Genomic DNA, 22765 nt, shown 5'->3' on the forward strand with positions numbered 1-22765 from the left:
TCTGACAAATCTCTTCCGCAGCTGTACTATCGAAGGGCTGTGGCATGTGGTCAGGAATTTCCTTGCATTTGAATTTCCTTGCTTCTCGTATTTTCTTAGTTATTCAAATTTCCTGCTGGAGAGTCCTGAAGTCTGAATCTTTAAGAATACCTGAACAATTACCACCAGTTCTCAATCTTCTTCCTCAGCTTCTCACTCAATCCACCAGTTTGCTTCTTCCCCAAATTTGATCATGCAGAAGAACATTGTTCACCCTGAGGAATTCAATCAGATGTTGGAAGCTTTTAACAGCTTCTTATCAGAGCAGTTTTTCTGTTCTTGTATTCCTTCCCAATACTCAAGATGTTCAAGATGACAATGGTTGCCTCTGCCTGGTGCTACAGCACAAGCCTCCCAAAAAGAGGGAAAAAGCAAACCAGCCGGCCACGGAGCTGCCAGCCTTGGAAGCAGCCCAACAAGCAGAAGCGCTGTGCCCAGAAAGTGGCAAAAGAGGTATTTTTTGCCCCAGAAAGGGGAAAAAGGGGCCAGAGGGCTGCATCTACAGCCCGACAGTTGTCCCCAACCCCCTGCGCCACCATTTGTGCTGGCTACGCCCACCCACCCCCCAGGCTTATTTTTGAGGTAGAGGTTTTAGGCCCGGCCCCACAAAATTAGGGTTGGGCTTATTGGGATGGGTCATGTTTTTTGAGAAACACAGTAGTACCAATTTCTCCACTGTCGGCAAGCTGATCAGGCACCGGGTGCACTCTGAATCTAATAGGGTCAAGATGGTGACTTTTACTTCCGAGTAGGACACCAGTATCTCCACCCTGGCAGTCATTGGAATGATGGTGCCACTTACCATCGGGTCATAGTCCCCTTCTCTGTCGCTCTTGCAGAAGACCACGCCAGGCTTGTTGGATGACAGAGTTCTCTTTGATGGATTGGTCTCATAGAAGAGGAAGGCGATCCAGACACCCCATGCTGGTGCTTGTTTGGTGCAGCTCCAGGCAAGCCAAGAGACAATAGGATGAAGGGGCAAGTGCGTTAGGATCATCTCTACCTCCAGCATGCCTGCCTCCACCTGTGCTGGTCCTTTAATGAGAAAGAGGTGGCCCAAATCCCAACGATGGCAGCTCCATAGTCCAGAAAGAGATGGCCGAAAGTCATTCTGCCCTGAAACAGAGGCATTCCAAGCCTTCAGCGTATCCCAGGATTGCAGTGCTGAGGAGTGGAGCTCTGAGTGGAGCTTTTTCCACCAATGGCAGGAAGATGGAGAGTTTTCCTGTCTGTCCATTTCTCAAGCTCGATGTGGACTGGGGGAAGGATGGCGGTTGGGGATTCCTTTTCCCTACCTTTTATGAGGAAGGCTCCATTCCAAACCTTCAGCATTGCAATCCTAGGATACAGTGACGGCTGCAGAACTTTTTTTACGAGTGGTGGGAGGATGGGGAGTTTTCCTGTCTGTCCATCCCTCAAACTCGATGCAGACTGGGGGAGGGATGGCGGGGGGTCTCCTTCCAATTTTCCTGCCTTTCATAGGGAAGGCTCCATTCTGACCCTTCAGCATATCCCAGGATCTTGCAAGGCTTGTTCTGGCGTTGTGTGCACAAGCGGTGGCACTGCCACAAGTTTGGATACACCAGTGCAGCCGCTCACAGCAGGATACCAGCTGCGCTGGTGTGATGAAGCTCACGGAGGTGCTGCCATTCATGAGTGCAATGCCATACAGCCTTGTGGTGTCCTCCAGGAGGCTGTGCCAGTGTGGCAGGCCTCATGGCAGTGTTGCCACTCCTACACACAGGCTCGCTCAAGTTGCAAACAGCCCAGAGATTTTTGTGGCCTTTACATGCCTGGGATGCCTGCAAAATCCCTGTTCTGGTGAGGCCCAGCATTTGGGCTCCAATGCATTCTCCTCCATTTATGGCATGTCCAGCTCACCGAGTCTGGCCTGCTGCACCTCAAAAAAAAAGTAAGGCCTCCTCCAAAATAAGCCCAAATGCTTGTTCTGTCTAAAAACTCACGTCTTATTGTCGAAGAAACACAGTAAGAAACTGAGATGGCCTATGGGATTTGAACAGCTAGATGGTTCGTTCCCTTATGGGGTGTGTTTGTGCCAGTGACCTACCTGATAGAGCCAGTGAGCATAAGGCTGGGGAGCCACGTGGAACCACTATCTGCTTTATCGTAGGCCCTGAAATGACTGAGAGGGCTAGTCTGGCTAAAGAAATGGAATCCAGCAAATGATTCCGAGAACAAGAAAAGAAAATGGCTAAGCAACAGGAAATAGGGAAAGCGCCAGGTGCCAGTCACAAATCATCAAAAACGAATTCCATGTTCAAAAAGCGATTCCAAGTATATTCCATGATGTCCAGGGAGATGGAGATGCTTAGCACCTAACTAGGGGATTCATCCAGCTGGCCAAATCCTGTGCTTTTCAAAGAAAAGATGGGTCCCTGAGGATGTGCGTTGATTATAGGGGTATAAACACCATTTGTGTGGAGGACATGTACCTCCTGATGAAAGACACGTTGGGTTACTTGTCAAAGGAAGTTCATTACTAAGCTGGACTTGAGGGAAGTTACTACTGAGTGAGGATTAGAGAGGGAGACGAGTGGAAGACTACATTCAACTGCCCCTTAGGATGTTACCAATTTCGGGTGATGCCATTTTGACTCCAGGGGGCACCAGCCGTGTTCATGCAGCTAATAAATAAAGTCCTACATGAATACTTATACAAGGGATACTCGTGTGTTATGTCTCACCTATATACTTAGATGAGAAGACAAGGTTTCAAAATTCAAAATATTCAAACAAAAACAAAACCGAATTCAAAAGGAATAAATTAGCACAATTGTCCAGTCTTTTGGCAAACTTCCCGGAACCTGTCAGGCTAAACAGAATTGTCCATAACTCACAAAACCACTTCAAACGTATTCTTCCGACTCATCAAACACTTTGCTTCCAAGCGAAGCTTGAGAGTCAGCACGCCTCTTTAAATCACCTGGATAGGCGTGTCAGTCTCTCCAATCAATGTTTGTCCTGACGCCTCCCCCCAGATTGACGTTTCCTGATTCTTCTTGTTCTGGCATCAATCCACGATCTATCAGTTTCCTCGCTGGAAACTTCTGACTCATATGCTGGTCTAAACGAAGTCGAAGGTTCTGGGGAGGATTGTCTCTGTGACAATCTCTCATCCTCCTGGCTCACGTCTGTGTCCTCTGATAATTCAGACTCCACATTCACAGCAGGCTCCAACCTTACATTGTCAGAGTCATCAGAGTCAAAATTCCTGGCAGGATCGATCCTTCCAGTCACAACACTTGTGTACCTGAACAATATTTTAATTTATACTGAGACTATAGAACAACACATAAACCTTAGCTGTGCTAAGGAAGCTGCTAAAAGCCCAACTATCTTCTGACTTCCAGGTTAGACTACCTAGGGTAGTGTCATGCCCCTGGTGGAGTCTGACTCTGAGGAAGAAGAGGAACAGCCAACAGAGAGTGGGAGTGTGGCTCCAGAGGTGGTGGAGGCGGCTGGGGAAGGACAGAGGCCGGTTGAGCAGCCAGAGGAGGATCCAGGCCCATCCCCTATCCATCCTAGGTCATGCAGGAAGGAGAGGATCAGAGAAAAGCGAGGTCTACTCAAGAGAAGATTACCATGATCCTCCTCATGGCTTGCAGGTGGGAGCTATGTATATAAGTTTCCAACTGCGCAGTTAGAATTGCTTAAGTCAATTAGTGTTCACCTTGAAAGAGGCTTATCTTTGCAGGCGTTCTTCCCATGGACTTTTCTCCGCTATTTTCCTAGAGTTTATAATTAGTTATCTCGGCTTGCTTCAGAACGGTTTATTTTCAATTATTATTATCAATGCGGTTTATTTTGGTTTTCTGTTTGCCTCCTTATTTACTTTTGTGACTTTAAACTGTGCCCAATAAAACAGTGAAGTTGAAGGCTTTACCGGACTTTAATATGTTTGGGGTTTGGGGTTATTTTTCTAGGTAGTCTAACCAGGTTAGACTACCTAGGGTATCTCCAGGCAAGGTGAAAGCAATCATATAGTGGGTGGCCACAAGGACCAGAAGATAGTTGCAGAGTTTCCTAGGATTCACAAACAATTCATTCCCACTTTCGCACAAATAATACTGCCCATCATGAACCTGTTAAAAATGGGGAATGGGGTGAACCCTAACCCTAGACCAAGTCAACCCTTGGACTGTTTTGTTACCTTCCCACCGAAGTCGTATCTATTAATCTATTCACATTTGCATGCTTTCCAACTGCTAGATGGGCAGGAGTTGGGGCAAGTAATGGGAGATCAACCCCGTTACGTGGCACTTGAGTCTCAAACCCAGGTTGTTAGCTTTTCAGGTGATTTTAACCACTGAGCTGTTGCGCCCCTTAAAGTTTTCATACTGTGGGTCATATTTTAGAGATACTTCCTACCAGTTGCGGTATCCACTTATTTCTATACAATCTTCATAGTAAAATGTTTATTCTATGCCAAATTTCCTGTAATCCTTTAAGAATTGAACCTGACAAATTATTCCAAGCTATGACAAAAGTCCAACTTTTTGTACATCTTTGTGACACCAGCATCTTTAATTCTTGTGAATGAACATCACCAAAATATATTGGTGCCTGCAAAATTGTTCAGAGGTGTCATGTTAAAAGTTGTTGGCTTTGCTTCTGTGATAGACATGGATGTAAACAGCTTTCTTCTGAAGAAAAGTCTGAGCAATTAGGTCCTCAAGGGACAGAAACAGACTCCATCTATGGAATTCATTTTTATTGCCTATGAAAAGAGCCTCCAACTGCTTAGAAGGCATCCAGGCCCCAAAACTGTCACCCTCACAGCAGCAACTACTTTGCCAGCTCAAGCAACTGATGCAGAATCTTCTTCTGGCCGTATCGCACTTGGAGGGCAAATTGCTCCCGGTGGCTTAATTCCAAATAAGCCTGCAGGTCTCCCAGCATCGTTTCCTCCTCCTTCAAACTGGAGGAAAAAGCCTTCAGTGTTAGCGTTGTGGCATCAAAGAGAAGCTTCTTCTGAGCAGCACTCAGGTTGGGTATCATAGTTACTGACTGGATCAAGCAAGCGGTCCCTTTTCTATCTGTCTTAGCCTCTTTAAACTCTTTGAATTCCTCTGCAGACATAGTCAGCACCTGTGGTAAGACACACACAAACAGACCACACAAACAGATGTCAACCAAAATAAAATTTCACCAAGCAAACTCACTTTTCACTTTCAATCTAAAACTGCTTTTCTCAGTGGATTTCAAGCAGTGACTCAGCTCATCTTTTCTTAAAAGTCTGCCAATTTCATCCTTTTCAGGGTTTTGTCTTACATGCTGTATGACTATATGCTGCAAGACAGCGAAAATGCTCATAGAGAAGAGAATCACAGCATAATTGAGGAGTTAATGCAAGCATTTTACAAAACACCAAGCTAAATGTAATGCATACATAAACATAATGGGAGAAGGAGGAGACCGTAATTTTCACAAGTGGAACTCTCTGTATTATTGGTGCCATTCTGCAAGTCACATGTTTTTCTGTGCTGGAAATATATTTCTACATATATATATATATTTAGGAAATATATTTTCTCTACAGGTAGGCAAATTGTGTCTTTCCTAATACACCATTCCAAGCTCTATTCCTCCGTGGAATAGAGAAGAGCAGGAAAGTATCCAAACCCATCTACACTTTAGTCCAAGAGAAAATGCTCCGCAACCTGCTGACTGGAACCAGGACTGCTACTCAGGCAAAAATACCAAAGACTTACAACTAGAGCCAAAACTAACAATTCTTTTGGCTCTTCAACCTCAGAGCAAGAAGGAACCAGGAGATGCTTGCTGGGATGGATGAAATATTCTGAATATACACAAGATACATGACAAGCAACGAACTCCCCAGATTTTCTAAGAAGGCAATAAAAGCAGAAATACTACAGAGAGCAAGAGATAAGCCATTGAAATATAAAGGGAGAGAAATAGTAGTCCTGAAACAGATTCCTAGAAGAGACATAAGGAAACAGTATCAATTTTTGACAAGTAAATTTCAGATGGCTGATACCCAAGGGAATATTGGTGCCTTGGATGGGAAAAAAAACATTGACTGATAAAGCAGAGCAATCTTATGACCAGTATTTTGGGTCGTATGAAGAAAAAAGAAGAGAGAAAATAAAAGATAAAGGGCAAGAGGAAGCAGTAGGAGGGGTAAACACACAACAACAGGAAGGTGAAATAGAGCTGGATGAAAGAGCAGAACGAGAAGGCGCAAGATTAAAAGAACAGAGAAATAAATAACAACTAGAACAACAAGACCTTAAAGTCATAGAAGAAGAAATAAAGTTGCTGTCCATTAATATAAATGCATTGAATGAAAAGGAAAAAGATCTTTAATAAATTAGAAAAATTAAAGTTATATTTAATTTGTCTTTAAGAGGTCCACATTAAAATACAATATTGGAATACCCTAAAATTGGGAAATTGTATTTTTCATTAGCACAGCAAAAAAATGGGTTATATATTGAAACAATAGACCCTGGACACATTTTTGGAGATGAAGATGGGAGGATTTTGATGGTGGAGGTGACAATGAATTATATAGAGATACTTTTGATAGAAATATATGCACCAAATAATAAACAAGAATTCTATGAAAAACTCCATCAGAAAATTACATAATTGGAATATGAACATATTTGCATGGTAGGAGATTTCAACGCAATTGTAGATGCAGAACTCGATTATAAAAGCAGTAAAATAGGCAAGAAAGCTAGAAAAACACTTCCAAAGACATTCTTCAAAATGGCAGAATAGATATTCAAGAATATAGATAAAAGTACACTCTAAGAAAACTCAATATTCATTTTATTCAAATAGACATAAGTCTTGATCAAAAATAGATATCATATGGATGTCACCGGAGTTTAAAGCAAATGTGCAAGAAATAGAAATGGAAACAAGCATTTAGAAAAAAATACTTTGAAGAATTAAATAAAATAATATTAAGGCAAGGGGAAAAAACAAGAATAAGTTGAAAATGCTACAACATTCAAAAAATAGAGTGGATTGCCAGATTGGGAATTGTACACTGCTCAAAAAAATAAAGGAAACACAAAAATAAAACATCCTAGATCTGAATGAATGAAATATTCTTATTAAATACTTCATTCATTACATAGTTGAATGTGCTGACAACAAAATCACACAAAAATTATCAATGGAAATCAAATTTAACAACCCATGGAGGTCTGGATTTGGAGTTACACTCAGAATTAAAGTGGAAAAAAACACTACAGGCTGATCCAACTTTGATGTAATGTCCTGAAAACAAGTCAAAAGGAGGCTCAGTAGTGTGTGTGGCCTCCATGTGCCTCTATGACCTCCCTACAACGCCTGGGCATGCTCCTGATGAGGTGGCGGATGGTCTCCTGAGGGATCTCCTCCCACACCTGGACTAAAGCATCCCCCAACTCCCGGACAGTCTGTGGTGCAACGTGGCGTTGGTGGATGGAGTGAGTCATGATGTCCCAGATGTGCTCAATTGGATTCAGGTCTGGGGAACAGGCAGGCCAGTCCATAGCATCAATGCCTTCATCTTGCAGGAACTGCTGACACACTCTAGCCACATGAGGTCTAGCATTGTCTTGCATTAGGAGGAACCCAGGGCCAACCACACCAGCATATGGTCTCACAAGGGGTCTGAGGATCTCATCTCGGTTCCTAATGGCAGTCAGGATACCTCTGGCGAGCACATGGAGGGCTCTGCGGCCCCCTAAAGAAATGCCACCCCACACCATTACTGACCCACTGACAAACTGGTCATGCAGGCAGAACATTCTCCACAGTGTCTCCAGACCCTGTCACGTGCTCAGTGTGAATCAGCTTTCATCTGTGAAGAGCACAGGGCACCAGTGGCGAATTTGCCAATCTTGGTGTTCTCTGGCAAATGCTAAATGTCCTGCATGGTGTTGGGCTGTAAGCACAACCCCCACCTGTGGACGTTGGGCCCTCATACCACCCTCATGGAGTCTGTTTCTGACTGTTTGAGCAGCCACATGCACATTTGTGGCCCGCTGGAGGTCATTTTGCAGGGCTCTGGCAGTGCTCCTCCTGTCCCTCCTTGTTCAAAGGCGGAGATAGCAGTTCTGATGCTGGGTTGTTGCCCTCCTACGGCCTCCTCCACATCTCCTGATGTACTGGCCTGTCTCCTGGTAGCGCCTCCATGCTCTGGACACTATGCTGACAGACACAGCAAACTTTCTTGCCACAGCTCGCATTGATGTGCCATCCTGGATAAGCTGCATTACCTGAGCCACTTGTGTGGGTTGTAGACTCCGTCTCATGCTACCACTAGAGTGAAAGCACCGCCAGCATTCAAAAGTGACCAAACCATCAGTCAGAAAGCATAGGAACTGAGAAGTGGTCTGTGGGCACCACCTGCAGAACCACTCCTTTATTGGGGATGTCTTACTGCCTAGTTATACTGCCTATACTTTCCACCTGTTGTCTATTCCATTTGTATAACAGCATGTGAAATTGATTGTCAATCAGTGTTGCTACCTAAATGGACAGTTTGATTTCACAGAAGTGTGATTGACTTGGAGTTACATTGTGTTGTTTAAGTGTTCCCTTTATTTTTTTGAGCAGTGTACATAGTTACTTACAAAGACATTATATCAGAAATGCATTATCATCAATATGGGTAAAAAAACAACACTATATGAAAATACCAGTCTGGCTCTCCACAATGGAGGCACTCATTTATCCAAATGTAATTAATATAGAAAACATTACCGGATTACAAAACGCATCAGAGTATAATACCTTGGTTTAAAGGATTAAAACAAGAAAAACATGAGTCCCATTTTTGCTCTCCCCAGTGTCCAGAAACACTCTGAAGGCCAAAAACGGGCCTGTTTTTGGCCTCTCAAAGCCTCCACACATCCCATTTTTGCCCTCCCCAGCATTCTGAAGGCCATAAACTGGCCTGTATTTTTTGGGGTGTGTGTGTGTGTGTGTGTGTGGAGTACATCTTATAGTCTGAAAAATACGGTACATATTAGATTCTACATATATTAACTGCAGCTAAAATTGTATTTGGACAACAATGGAAAAGTGAAGAGATCCCTGCAGATGAAAATGTGATTTAAAAATATTAGAATGTGCAGAAATGGATAGACCAACACAATTAAGGAAAAGGAAGAAACTGAATATTTTTAGATATGGTACTTATTTTATCAATGGCTAGCTAATAAAAACAGAATTTAGAAACGTAGATGAAAAAAAAGGACTGATGATATGAGAGAGGTTTGTTAAAACGGATAAGCAAATATTGTTATTATTATAGAACTAAAACCAATGTAATGAATATTGTTGTAAACACTTCATTATTTTCTAAAAATATTTGTATCCAGACAACACACTGTTTAACTAAAAATTAAATCTTTATATGTTATAGATATATTAAAAAATTACCATATTTTTCAGACTATAAGATGCTCCAAAGTATAAGATGCACCTTAGCTTTGGGGGAGGAAAACAAGAAAAAAAAAACTGCCTCTGCTTCCCAGCAACTTGCCTCCTTGCAGCAAACAGCCTGTTTCAGCTTCAGCACAGCCTGATTTAGTACAAGCAGCTGATTGTCAGTTGGATCAGCCGCCCGACAACCAGCTGTCTTCAGCTGCAGGATCGCCATTGCCTATTGCCGCCTCTGTCTGCCCCATTTTCAGCCTCTGTGTGCCCTGTTTTTGGCCTCCACATGCCCTGTTTTTGGCCTGTTCAGGTAGTGGGTATTGGAATGGGCTGAACACTGGGCCCCTGGAGGCTGAAAACAAGACGCAGAGGCCAAAAACACGTGAAGGCAATAGATGACCCCTGCAGCCTGAAACAGCTGGTCATGGGCTATGTGGGAAAAGGAAGCCTTTGCTGTCCACTAGGCTTTCCTAACTTGGAAACAGTTCTTAGAGGGTAATAAAATCCCATTTTAGTGTGGAGAGTATGGAGAGATCATACAAAATTAGAGGCTTTAAATACCCCAAGAAAATACCCCTAAACAACTAAGATGTGCTCAATATTTCAATTGATTCAATTTTAATCTCTGTTTCATACCAGGAGAAAAAAATAGGGCTGATGCTTTTTCATGTATGCCTCAATACAAAAATACCAAGGAAGTGGTAATTTCTATCATCCCTTCCAGCCAGCTCACAGTGTCAGCTCCATAATTCTGTGCAAAGGGAATTATCCAGGTTAGTGTTAGATTTACTGATGCAGAAATTTAAAGAGGCTTTGGAACAAGGTTCTTGGTTCCAGAACCATAAATATGATCTAATGCCAAAACAAGATCTGGCATGGAAAGGGACTAAAGTGTACATCCCAAATAGTCAAAAGACACTAGTGTCAGAAAGAACACATGATGCAAAATCAGTCGGTCATTTTGGATTTGTAAAAACTCTTGTGAAAAGGCAAGTTTTGGTGGCCAAAAATGAAAAGGGACATAAAAAAATATGGTGCAAGTTGCTCAGTTTGCACTTCCATGAAGTGATTGCCTGGGAAAACCCCAGGTTTATTACAGTCACCAGCTAGGGAAGTAATAGCAGTGGATTTCATTGTCTGAGAGTGCTGGAAATACTGGAATATGGACAGTAGTTGACTTATTCTCAAAGCAAGCATCACTTGTAGCTTGTCCAAAGCTCTCCTCAGCTAAAAGTTTGGCCAAGATGTTTGTGCAGCATATTTATAGACTGCGTATGGAAGTATCATCTCAGACAGAGTGGTTACGTTCCCTGCAAAATTTTGGAGAGAATTAATTCAATCAATAGGATGCCTGAGATTCCTCAAGAAACTTCCTCTTCAACATTAACAGAGTGGATGGACATTATACAGCGTACATGGCCTTGGGGTAAGCAAAGCTTTGGGAAAAGCACCCAAAAACAACAACAGGCACCTGTTGAAAAGATCTACTCAAAGGGAATTTAAAGTGGGTGACAAGGTACATTTGTCCACAATATACTTGACCTTTAAAATACCTTATAAAAACCAGGTCCTAAATATTGACCCTTTTACTGTCATAGCATACATCAAACCAGTTGCTGTAAAACTGCAACTGTCAAGGGATTTTAAACGGATTTATCCAGTGTTTCATGTAGCTTATTAAAGCTGGTTCAAGGTTCAAGAATGAGGCCAGTAAAGAAACCACCTCCACTCCCAATTCTAGTTAAGGGAGAGAGGCATTGGGAAATTGAAGACATTTTGGATTCTAGATATTGTAGAGGAAAACTGCAATATCGAGTAAGGTGGAAAGGACACCCCCTGGTGGAGGCACAATGGGTAGCAGTGAATGTTAAAGCAGCTAAGCTAATAAAAAAAAATCCATTCTACATATCCTGAACAACCTCGGTGAAGGGGGAGATTAGGTAATTAAAACCCTAAGCATAGTCTATATGTCTATATATTTGTTTTTATACATTTCCAGATCTATTCTTCTTTTGGGGGGTTGGAATGTAGGTAACTTTTGCAGCTACGTGCCTCTTATTTTGAAATGAAACCTCAATGATTCCACTGAAGAACTGGGAGAGCCTAAAATCTTTTCAAGGACATCGTAGCTGGTGTGAGGTTGAAGCAGACAGTTCCCATAACAAAGTGAACTTATTTACATGGACCACGTGAGAGGTTGGGTGTTTGGCTGGGGAAATGGTTTAATTCTATGAACTGGTGTCTGGGAATCTCAGTTAGTTTTGCTTCGACATTACCATGCAGTGTATTCAATAAACAACAAGATTTTCAGAAATGGATTCTATTTGGATTCTCAAGCTGGCTGTTGACAGTTTTACTCAATGTTAATATATGTTACTAGTCCATGTATGATATGCCATACACTAAATGAATAAACCCACAGTTGAATCTCTTGATATGTGGAAAACTAATTCTAGGCTTTTGAAATTAGAGCAGCCATAACAACAGCATAAAGCAGGGAGCATGCCCAACCTTCCTGCTGCTTAACCAAAATAATTCCTGTATTAGGAGGTTAAATCACTCACCTGCAATGCCACTGAAAGCTCCTCCTCAGTGAAAACTCTCTCCCAGCCAATCACAAATGCCCCTTCCTCACCCACCATTTCCTGATGGCAAAGGAAGTTCCATTGGTCCAGGACCAGCTTTTCTTCCATGTCTGTATCTGTGGCTGATTGAATAACATAAAGTCAGAAGCAGCTCTGGAATGCTTTTTGGAAAAGAAACAAGCCTGTCCTTCTCTGGTTCAAAAACCTTTTGTCTTGCTGGTTTAATTGAAAAGTGGCAAAATAGCAGTAACACAACTGAAATGTTCAGTGCGGAAGAGACTTCAGCTCCATCCTAAGAAAACTGAGTGTTTGGCCACCAGGGCCAGGGAAGTCACCATCCTTGGGTGATCTTGCACTTCACCAGTTAAGGCCATTCAGGGTCCTTCTGGACTCCTAGCTACTGCTTAGAGCAGGTGGCAGCCATGGCCACAAGGGCCTGTGCATGGGTTCTCCTGATGTGTCACTTCTGCCCTTTCCTCAGTTGGAAGGCTCTTCTGCTCTGCTGAGCTAGGATTGTTATGCTGCACTCTACATGGGCTCCCCTTGAGGAGCAACCAGCTGGCTTAAAATGAAGCAGTACCTGCAGCAACACGCCTATCAACCAGCCCTCAATGGATTGTCTTCAATCGTTTCTGTCTATCCAGGAAATTCCTGAAAGTGAGTGTGCTTTCCAGGTTCTCTTTTTGTTACTGTTCAACAATCTGTTCTGCCTTAATGTAACATAATCTCTAGTTCAACTGAGCTCTATTAGAGGCAGAAAGTCCTTCTCAAACATTGGAAGTGCCCCCGCCCCCTTACCTATATAATCAATTACAATGGCCTCTCCCGCCCACCTTCCATTAAGCTCTCAGGAGATTGTCAGATGATGACCTGCCCTCCTGGGCGAGGTATTGTCTGACTGAACCTGTCTGAAACAGAAAATCTCCGGTTTCAATTTGAGGTCCTCCTCGTGCTAAATAAGGGTGAGCCACTTGCCTTGAAGTGCAGCTTTCAGCAGCGTCGACATTTGGATGTCAGCAGTGTCATTGGTGTTGCCAGGATAGGCCTCAGCAAAGCCATACATGTGGAGGAGCTGCCAGTTGGCCATTTCTCCATAGGTATTGAAGATCTCCTGGCCTTTGCGCACAGGCTTCGTGGTGACCATTTTCAAGGATTCCTGCCAAGACAGCAGGAAAGGGGTCCCTTCAGATTCCTTCTTGTTTTGCTCTGCTGAGTATCTCTAGAAAAAAAGCTCTGCCTGGACCATCTGCAACCAATTGTCTCTCAACAGAAGTCATTTTCACTTCTGCTAAGTGCTGAGCTGTGCTTGCTCCACTGACCTAGAAAAGGGCATCCACCGCAGGGCACAAAAAGGGTATCCCTACCCTGATATAGCAGGTGCAGCTCACCCTTCAAGCCTTCTTGGGAATGCATGTCTCAGGGCAATGCAACCTCAGGGATAGTAGAATGGCAGTGAGGCTCTTGCTCACCGGAGAATATTCCAAGTTGGCGTTGTGGTTGGCCACGTGATTTAGAAGATCTGCCAGAGGCACCATCACTGGAGGATTAGGTTCTTCCTCCTCTTCTTCCTCATTCAGAGTTTCTTGGAAACTGCATCAAATTAAAAAGAAGTGACTGAAGCTCTTGAAGGAGAACAAAATTACACAGAGGCACATAAGGAGGGCAGCTGTGGGACCCCAAAATCTGCAAAGCTGTAACTAGGCTGACAGCCAAGCGGCCACTAAATCCATAAATTCTTTGGTTAAGGTTTTTGTTTCTTCATAGTATTCAAACATAAAAACAATAGACACTTTCTGCTAAAAGCTCAAATAACAGATGGTTATGAGTTGCAGAAGCTAGGAAGGCTAGTCCTTGTTTGGTGACTACAACTGGGACTGGCAGTTTTCATTAAATGAAGTGGTTGCTAAGTGGAAAATCATGTGACAGAAACCATGCTTTCCTTCCCTGTCCCCCTTAGAATGCTCACCTTGGCATAGAGATCATTAGCAGTTTGTATTTGCATTCGTTTAGAGAGTAAACTAATAATAAATAAAACTGAATAAGATTCATGGTAATAGTTTTACTCAGTGACCAAACAAAATTGAAGTATTTGAAGTATTTTTAAATTTGTTTTTATGTTTTATAAGCTGCTCAGAGTCGATTGTTGAGAAAAGTATCTACAGAAATCAAATAAAAAGCAAATAAGAAAAAAGCAGGCACACAATGGGAAATATATTGGGCTGTTTGTGTGATGCACTAGCAGCTGCCACTGCCAACACATTGCTTTTGATGTGTATTCCCCATTAGGTACTTGCTTACTCTCTTGTAACCCCTTCTTCGCCAATCCCTCTGCTCTGCAAGGAAGGAGAAAAACAGGTCAGGGACACAATGGGTACTGACAGTACTAGTGATGATGTGATCAGGGGACACCATAAATATCATGTGGGCACTGGTCATAAAGTTATTTTTTGGCAGTATTGTACTTCAAACAGTCACTGAACATAGCAGTGGGCTGCCCGTAAGTTTACTTAAAATGCAACCATTTCACATCTCTTCTGCCCAAACACTCCTCTCGGAGGGATTTGGTTTTGATGAAATATTTCTACCTGCATAGTTGCCCAAAGGAACTTCTTTTATCAGGAATTACTTTCTGTCTTGCTGAGGCTGCTAGTCTGTGCCTCTTCCTATTACCTGTAAGCCATGACAAATGCCACCAGCTTCCGATAGAGCTCCAGTGTGTGCACCTTCGGGTTGAAGATATCTGGGTGGGCCTTCAAGAAGGGCAAGATGATAGAGGAATACTCCATCTCAATATTGGCCAAGTCTTTCTCCACAGCTTCGAGGACTCCTGTCCCTTGCAGAAGCTGTGCCCGTTCTTCATGACCCCTGCACAAGAGAGCCAGCAGAAAGAGCAGCTTCCTCACTGGAGAAGAATGCCATATCTTGTGTGTCTAATCCCAATTGGCCAAATAAAGTCATCCTATCCTACCCCAAAAAACGAAACTATGGGGAAAAGCTTGCAAGTTGTTCAGACATCCATTTCACAAACACTACTTTTGTATCTGCTTTGCTGAGATTTAAGTTTAGCTTCTGATGGAAAGCAGCTTTCATAACAGAAGGAAGAACAGGAGTGGAAAAGGGGGAAGTCTTAGGATGCCTCTGGGAAGCAGTAGGTTTGAAACAGCTGCCGCTAAAATAGCTACCACAAACACAACCAGCTTTAATGGCTGTTGGAGCCAGACAGTTGAAGCCTAGCCAGTTTTCCAGTGTAATTAGCATCTTAGACCAACCCAACCCAAGAAATATTGGGGAAATCCAGGAAGATTGGCATTCAGACAAATTAGCCCCTCTGTCTCTTCAGCCTTCCTTCTTCTTACTCCCGGTCAGATCTTGCTGTCTGCTTTGCCTGTTATGTTTTTTAATGTGTGTCTTTTCTATTCTTCATTTGGTCTTGTAGACCACTTTGGCCTCTCCAGTACGCCTTCCTAGCTTCAGTGCATCTTCTTCACTGTCTGAACACTTGCTACATTCACACTGTCTACAGGGCACAGGAGGCAGGTAAAGAAGCCAGTGCAGCAGCTTCTCTTACCAGAACATGGGGTGATCCAAGTCAGTGAACTGGGGCCAGAGAGAGAAATAAGGCCCCCATCGGGAACTACTAAGTGTGCATTCGTAGAGGAGTGAAACCAGGAGAGGAACCCAGCCCGATGAGCTCTGAAGGGAGGCTTCTTCTAGTGAAGGTAGAGACAAGGAAGGCGAGGAACATCAATGGAGGGAACAAATGCCCCCTCCAGCACTGCAGAGGAGCTGCAGTTGGAGGAGCCCCTCCCGCACCCTCCCCCCACCCGCAGAAGACTTGCACCTGCTTCTTAGACTTCCACCCCACCCACCTTCCTTCAGGGGCTGAGGAGGCCGGAGCACGACCACCAGAAGGCCCGGGTCCCCTTCGGCACCCGATCCACCGCATCGCGCCCCAAACACGCCCCGATCCCCCCCACCCCAGTACAGGCAGCGCCGGTACCTTTCCGCAGGAGGGGAGCGAGGGCGCTGGTGTGCTGGGACAGGAGCGCCGTCCGGGGAATGCTGAAGAGCTCTTCGCCGGCACCCAGGCTCTCCCTGGCCAGCAGCCCGTAGGCGGCCGCGGTGCCCACGCGACTCACGCCGACCTGCAAGCAGGAGAGGGCAGCGGCCGAGAGCGCGGCTCCCTGCCCAGAAGGCGAGGAGAAGCCCCGCAGGAAGGCAGGACGCGGCCGACGGAGTTTCCGGGCTCGAAGCTTCCAGCTCCCCCCGGCCCCCATTGGAAATGCAAGAGCCGCATCCGGAGGCTCCTTCCTCGGGCGAAGGACCCGCGAGGGGCAACAGACTCCCACCCCACTGCAGGGGCCACCTCGGGCGTCGAGCCGAGGCGGAGGACGGGGGAACTACCCGAGAGCCGTGCAGCTGGGACTCAGTGCCGCGGGGCCCCTCCCACCAGACACCCCGGCGCAGGCCTACCTTGGCGCTCAGCTGCACGCCGACCTCGGCGCACCAGCGCAGGAAGGCAGGCAGGGCGCGCGCGGGAGATGCGGGGTCGCCGCGCCGCGGCCGCTTCGCCGCCTCCGCCATCCCCTTCGGCCGCTGGCTCGGAAGAGAGCGGGGGCACCCGGAAGGCGGGCAATGGGCCGGAAGGGAGGGCAGAGGGGGCGGGGCTGAGTCGGATTCCCCCCCCGCCCCCCTCGTGATCCTGGCAGCCCCCCCCCGCCCCCCCGCGCCGCGAGAGGAAATGAGCGGGAGCCGCGGCGAAATGAAGAGATGCGGCGGTTTAATAGGCTCCAAGTCTACAAGGCGCTGCAAAATAGGACAATTCCGTCGGTCTCCGGCCCGGAGCCGGAGCGAGACAAAAGAGGATGCGGGCGATCACGGCGACGCGTGGGGCTCGATGCCGGTTCTGGCGATGCGGGAGACTCGACGTGCCCTTTCGGACCCCCACCCCCGGGAAGGGCGGCCCTCTGGTCTCGGGAAGCTGCTCGCGGGCGGCCAGTTCCAGGCCGGAGCCTGGATGGCCTCTAAAGCCGAGGCCGGAGGGGAGCGGAGAGTTGGGCTGGGCTCTCGCCGGGGCCTCCTGCTCCATGCAAAATGACACCCCCCACCCCACCCCGCTAAAGGGCCTTGACTGGGAATCGGCCCGAGCAGCCGCAGCCGCTGCCGCAGCCGCCGCCGCCCTGAATGAGGGAAGAGCTCCCGACTCTCCTGCCCGGCTTCCCTTTACTCCCTGAGGCCCATTTCCTGGCCCGGCGAGTGCGGGAAGGTCCCTGCCTGCCTGACTGCGGCGCTTGAGGGCCTCGGTGGCGGGGCGGCGGCGGCTGCTGCCGACCCAGCCCAGCCCGCGCTCCTCCCTACCGCTGGGGAGGGGCTGCTAGGAGGGCGGATCAGCACCATCCTGTCCCCTGCAGCGGGAGCCTGGCTGCGGACGGGGATCAAGCGGCTCCAGAAGATGGAGAGCCGCACTTGGAACAGACCTCCCCTCCGGCCGGCATCGCCTGCTGCTCCCGCTATGAGCCTCAAGCAAGGCCTCCTCCCTCGGGGCTCCCTGCCACCCAGGCAGTGGAGGGCAGAGGGGAACTTCCCACACAAGCCCCTCCCGCTTGCAAGCCTCGTGCCTGGCCCACTTTGCAATTCCTGCCCAGCTGCTAGAATCACCTGCAGCTCAAGCATCTATCTGCGGGAGCTGCTGCTGCTGCTGCTTGAGTTGAGTTACAGACCAACTTCCAAGTGGTGAGGCTGCACTATCCTTTCAATGCGGCCATTTCCCATTCCCACCAAAGGCCAGGAGCAGACCCTTGCTGGGGCACGTCCTTTGAGGGGAAACGCCTTCAGGCTGGCCAATCCCAAGCAGTGCCCTGCTTGCCTCCCTGTTCTGGGGGCACAGGCCAGGTGTGTTGCTACAGGAACCAGCAGGGCTGCTTGCGAAGGACCGATTGGAGCACGGGAACACAGTCACTCTAAAATGACATCTCTAACACAGGAAGGCAGCCTTGGGTAGGAAGCTGCTGCTTTCACTTTGAATCTGTCATGGCATTGGGAGAGATGGGCAGACAAGGAAACAGAAGCCACGAGAAGCAGCAAAAACAGCGGCTGGTGAGTAATGCAATGGTGGGTGGCCACAGCTCCCCGAACAAAGATGGTGGCCAAGGGGAGGTTCTGGGGACTCTCAGCAGGACACCTCCATGGTGTGGTTGATCTGGCCCATAGCTTCACTGCTTTCGGAGTGGGTGCAGGCTCTGGGACGGCTGCCATCCACCGAACTGGCACTGGTGAGGGAGGCTGTGCGCGAGCGGGCCAGGCGCGTCATGCTGGCCGAGGGCACTGCAGAGAGGCAGAACAAGGATCATGGGGGGGGGCTGGGCAACTTGGGCACCCAAGAAGAACCTAGATGGCACAACCAGGGAAGTGGCATCCTGCTCTGACTTCTTTGGAGCAGGCTGGGATTTCGTTCACTAGGGCAGAATGGGACAACTCGCCTTAGCCAGCTCGCCACAGGGCAACTTCATGGGACCACTCCCCACGGGAGAAGGCCAGAGGTGAAGGGAGCCTCCTCTTCCTCCTCTGCTTCATCCTCCCCACTTTTTTTCCTCAGTCCAAGCTACAGAAAAGGAGGTTCTCCTCCAGAATTCTCCCATTACCCCACATTAGATGGATGTAACTAATAAAAGGAATTGCCCCACATCAACTCAGGCAAGGTGGCCAGAGGTGGTGAGTTGCCCTAGACCTTCAGTATGGATCCCAGCCTGTTTTGGAAGGCAAGCCATTCCAGCACTCCTAAGTGCTCTGTGGGGCCGAGTCTTTGGCCATTGGCCAGGCTGGCTCTGGCTGTCAAGAAGGAGGGCACCAGGCTGCTTCTCCCCAAAGGATGGCAGCCAATGACTTGGGATGCAGGGCCCCAACTGGCAGAGCTTTTACTCCGTGGCTCATCTCACCCCGTGCCTCTTCATGGCAGCAAAATAGAGAGGAACATCAGCTTCTCCCCAGAGGACAAGGAGCCCTGTGCCCCCCTCCCCCCCCCCTCGCTTTATTCCCAGCCAATGGACCTGCGGAATTATTGACCATCAACCCCCGGAGAGCCATTGCTCCCATTTCTTTTGATTGTCAAGTTGGAAATGGGATCCCTCAGATGCCTCCCCTCTTGATCTGGCCATCGTTCTGGGAGCTGTTAGGGAACCTCCAAAGCATGGCCGAGGGGAGTTCCTTTCAGAAGCTCCGTGACTCCCCCTTCACAGCAGGACACACTCCACAGCGATCAGTGTGTGGCAGAGGAGGGGCAGGGGCCACACACAGCAAGCAGAAAGGAAGCAGACATTGCAGGAGTGCCTGTACCTGATCCTCCACTCAGCCGCCGGTCCTTCAGGTACGCCACTGAAAAAAAGGTGGAGGGTTGAACAGGAGGGAAAAGGCGAGACAGCGCTGGGGAAGGGGCGAGAGGATAGGCACCCTCAAGGTGTGGTGAGCCCTGGCCAAACTGGGCCACTGGACAAGGGGCAGGCAGGAGCTCAGGCTGAACTGAGGAAAAACAGAAGCAAGCACAGCTGCTTGCTTTAGGCACTCTGCCCATTGTGCATCTGGGTGCCTGAGTGGGCTTCCTCTCTTATTTTCCAGTGGTCAGCAGACAGATACAAGATGGTGGCCTCCACTAAAGAAGCCGGGGGGCAGCCCTTGGGAGTTCCTGGGAAACGGGCTCCTGAGACCCTCTCAAGGAAGCTAGGTAGGAAGCCAAGCCCAGCTGTGGAAAGGGAGCATCCACGCTTCCTTTAAACTTTCCAGCAGGGGTAGAGGTGGGAGGGGCCCCTTGACTCCTGTTACCCCAACCTCCCCAGTTTGTCTCTGTGTGGCTGCTGTGTGCACAGGGACCAGCACTGTTGCTTGCTCAGCTGATGGAGCAGCCCAGAGCAGGGCCGTTCCAAACTTGGCTCTGGAGAAAAGGCGCCCACTTTGGGGGGGTGGGGGGGTCTGCTTGAAAGAGGACCAGCCTTGTGGGCATTTGTCCCCATTCCCTGTCCCTTCAAAGCAAATACCTTTCAAGCTGGACCAACCAGAGGAAGTGAGCCCAGCTGCAGGGGATGCTGCTCCCCCATGCAATTCGGGCAAATGGTGGATGGCATTCAAGGCCACAGCTCTGATTCAGCAAGACTTGGCCCGCTTTGGGGCTAGTCATGAGCCCCTCTCTGGCCAGGCCAGCAGCTTCCTATCCCAAAGCCCAGGTGGTCTCACCGTAGCCCATTCCTTGCAGGAAGTACTTGAACGCCTCAGTCAGTTTCCCAGGCTGGTAAAAAAACAAAGAGACAAAATATGAATATTGGGTTGCTCCATCCGTGCGGGTTTTTAAGAGAAGACTGGACAGCCACTTGAGCAGAGGTATCAAATCAAGGCCCTTGAGCCAGATGTGGGGTACTTAAATCTACCCTGTGGGGCTGGCCTGAAAATAGCAGAGGACCGGCCCGCAGTGCCTCTGGCCGTTTTGGCTGGCAAAATGTTGCAGGAAGCCATCCAGGTTGAAAACAGGGCGCATGTGGGCTGTGTGTGCCATCCCTGCTTTAGCTGGCACAGTGCTGCAAGAGGCCCTCCTGGCTGAAAATGCCCCCCATTTTGGCTGGCTGGAGGCATCCATCCCATCGCACCCCCTCCCCGCCCAGCCCACGAAGAGAACTACAATGCTAATCCAGCCCTCCAAGTCCAGTTTGATATGAAGACATTGGAGGTCTTCTAGTCCAGCCCCTGGCTCAAGCAGGAGAACCTATACCATTTCAGATAAGTGACTGCCTAGTCTCTTCTTAAAAGCCTCCAGTGGAATCATGGAGCACCCATGATTTCTGAAGTTGTTCCACTGGTCAATTGTCCTCCCTGGTAGGAAGTATCTCTTTAATTCCAGGTTGCTTCTCTTTGATCAGCTTCCAACCATTATTTCTTGTCCTGCCCTCTGATGCTTTGGAGAATAATTTGACCCCCCTCTTATTTGTGGCAGTCCCTTAAATACTGGAAGACTGCTATTATGTTACCCCTAATTCATCTTTTCTTTAGACTAGCCAAACCAAAATCCTGCAGTCCTTCTTCTTATGTTTTAGTCTCCAGGCCTTTGATCATCTTAGTTGCTCTTCTCTGAACTTTTTCCAAAGTCTCAACATCTTTTTTGTAGTGTATGGTGACCAAAACTGGTTGCAGTATTCCAGGTGTGGCCTTAGTAGGGTTTTATAAAGTGGAACTAGTACTTCATGTGATCTTGATTCTGTGCCTCTGTTTATACAACCCAGGATGGTAGTAGCTTTTTTGGCTGCTCTGCACACTGCTGGTTCGTGTTCAGGTGACCATCCACTAGGACTTCAGGTCCCTCTCACAGTTACTGTTTCTGAGCCAGAATCTGTACTTATACTTTTGATTTTTCCTGCCTAAGTGTAAAACTTTGCTTTTCTCCACATTAAAATTCATTTTGTTGTTCAAGTTCGTCAAGATCTTTTTGGATCCTGAGCTTGTCTTCTAGGGTATTAGCTATTCCTGCCAACTTGGTGTCATCTGCAAATTTGATGAGTCCCCCTTCTATTCCCTCATCTAAGTCATTTATTGAAGATAATTAGGCCTAAGACGGAGCCTTGTGGTACCCCACTGCTTACTTGTATAGTCAGTTATAAGTACAGTTTGTCAGCCAGCTACAAATCCATTTGGTGGTGGTGATGTTGTCTATTCCACATTTTTCTAGCTTACCAAGTAGTAGAATGTGGTGTCCACAAGTTGAACTAGAAGACCTCAAAGGTCCCTTCTGTTACTCTGTTAAATAAACTTTTGGGACATTTTATATTCACATCCAGTTTGTGAATTTAATTCTAATTCTATTTTATTTCCACCACCAATGATACAAATTCTTCATCAAAACCAGAGGGAAGGGGGAAAAGGTGAAATCTTGAAAGGCAATAGAGCCTTTTCTGAACCCAGAGAGGTTGAGAGGAGGGCCTCTGACCAAGAAGCCATAGCCCACTTCCCAGGGGGCCTGCCCTGAGGGGAGTTGGGCTTGGTTCTGGCCCAGCTCCAGGCTCCTCCGCAGGCTGGGTACTGAAAGCGGGAGAGCTCACCTGAGTCACTTGGGGAAGCCCTCCGGAATCAGCCATCTAAGAGGAAAGCAGAGGTTGCATTTGTGCAGGCTCCTCCCGCCCTTGAGATCATCCCCGCCCCCCCAGGTGGTCTGCCCTGCCCTAGATCTGAGGGAGGCTGCCCAGAAGCTTCTTCTACCTTTCTTCCGGGCAGCGCTTGAATGTGGATGCTTGCGCTTCAGACATGATGATTTTCTGCCCCTTCTATCAAAGTTATTTGGGGAGGGGGGACCAATGTCTGGAAAGTTGGAATTGGTCTCCAAGCCGCAGCAGGGAAGAGCCAAAGGCTAAGTGGGATGAGGTACCAGTCAGGAACAGTCAGTGGAAGGAGGGACCGTAGTGCTTTGCATCTGTGCTACAGCACTAGCAAAACCCACTCTTTGTACACGGGGGCTAATGGGCACTTTCCTTCAAACTTGGCATGCCTAAGTGTGTCTTCAGTGTGCAAGCCCCCCTCTCCCACCCCATTGCCTTGGATTGAGGTTGTAAGGAAAAAGAGATCACACCTCAGGCTGGATTTGTAAGATCCCACAGGGAGGATGCACAAGAACGAACTAGCCAACCGGGCAGAGGAACCCTGCTACCATCAGGGAAGGAGAACATCCAGGAACCCCTGGTAAG

At 47.5% G+C, this 22765-nt stretch overlaps 2 protein-coding genes across 17 annotated transcripts in view; both read right to left on the bottom strand.

The window, feature by feature from the left end:
• Window positions 1-4756: 4756 nt before the first annotated feature.
• SETD6 (SET domain containing 6, protein lysine methyltransferase) lies at window positions 4757-16663 on the bottom strand. 10 transcript variants are annotated; one of them, XM_026714320.2, is made up of 8 exons: window positions 16527-16663; window positions 16054-16198; window positions 15622-15760; window positions 14724-14918; window positions 13523-13643; window positions 13029-13209; window positions 12033-12175; window positions 4757-5148 (listed from the first exon to the last, which is right to left on the bottom strand). In XM_026714320.2, exons 1-8 carry the CDS (start codon window positions 16635-16637, stop codon window positions 4846-4848), a joined length of 1338 nt encoding a protein of 445 aa, XP_026570105.2. In that variant the 5' UTR covers window positions 16638-16663; the 3' UTR covers window positions 4757-4845. The 10 variants fall into 10 exon arrangements, with proteins under 10 accessions (XP_026570105.2, XP_026570107.1, XP_087796381.1 ...); XM_026714322.2 differs by having other exon boundaries at window positions 15622-15763; XM_087940255.1 differs by having other exon boundaries at window positions 13029-13272; window positions 15622-15763.
• Window positions 16664-16812: 149 nt separating this feature from the next.
• Window positions 16813-22765, bottom strand: part of NDRG4 (NDRG family member 4) — a 35026-nt gene continuing 29073 nt past the window's right edge. For 5 of the 7 annotated variants that reach the window (XM_026714324.2, XM_026714323.2, XM_026714325.2 and 2 more), the window contains 4 exons: window positions 22127-22162; window positions 20277-20328; window positions 19386-19424; window positions 16813-18377 (listed from right to left, as the gene is read on the bottom strand). In XM_026714324.2, the coding sequence (XP_026570109.1) occupies window positions 18223-18377; window positions 19386-19424; window positions 20277-20328; window positions 22127-22162 (282 nt within the window). In that variant the 3' untranslated portion in view covers window positions 16813-18222. The remainder of the gene's footprint in view (window positions 18378-19385; window positions 19425-20276; window positions 20329-22126; window positions 22163-22765) is intronic. The other 2 variants (XM_087940260.1, XM_087940261.1) reach the window with 1 other exon arrangement.

This window comes from Pseudonaja textilis, chromosome 11 (genome assembly GCF_049901715.1).
Source record: "Pseudonaja textilis isolate UNSWEBS1 chromosome 11, rPseTex1.2, whole genome shotgun sequence".
Classification (NCBI taxonomy): domain Eukaryota; kingdom Metazoa; phylum Chordata; class Lepidosauria; order Squamata; family Elapidae; genus Pseudonaja; species Pseudonaja textilis.

Bases quoted from the DNA above. Each gene is read 5' to 3' on its own strand.
- SETD6 (XM_087940253.1), bottom strand. From the start codon at position 16,330: ATGGGGGCCGGGGGGAGCTGGAAGCTTCGAGCCCGGAAACTCCGTCGG. The intron at 12,176-13,028 runs GCAAGTGGCTCA...TTATTCAATCAG, and splicing joins GCTGAAAGCTGCACTTCAAG to CCACAGATACAGACATGGAA. The intron at 5,149-12,032 runs GTGAGTGATTTA...GTCTTACCACAG, and splicing joins AGCTTTCAGTGGCATTGCAG to GTGCTGACTATGTCTGCAGA.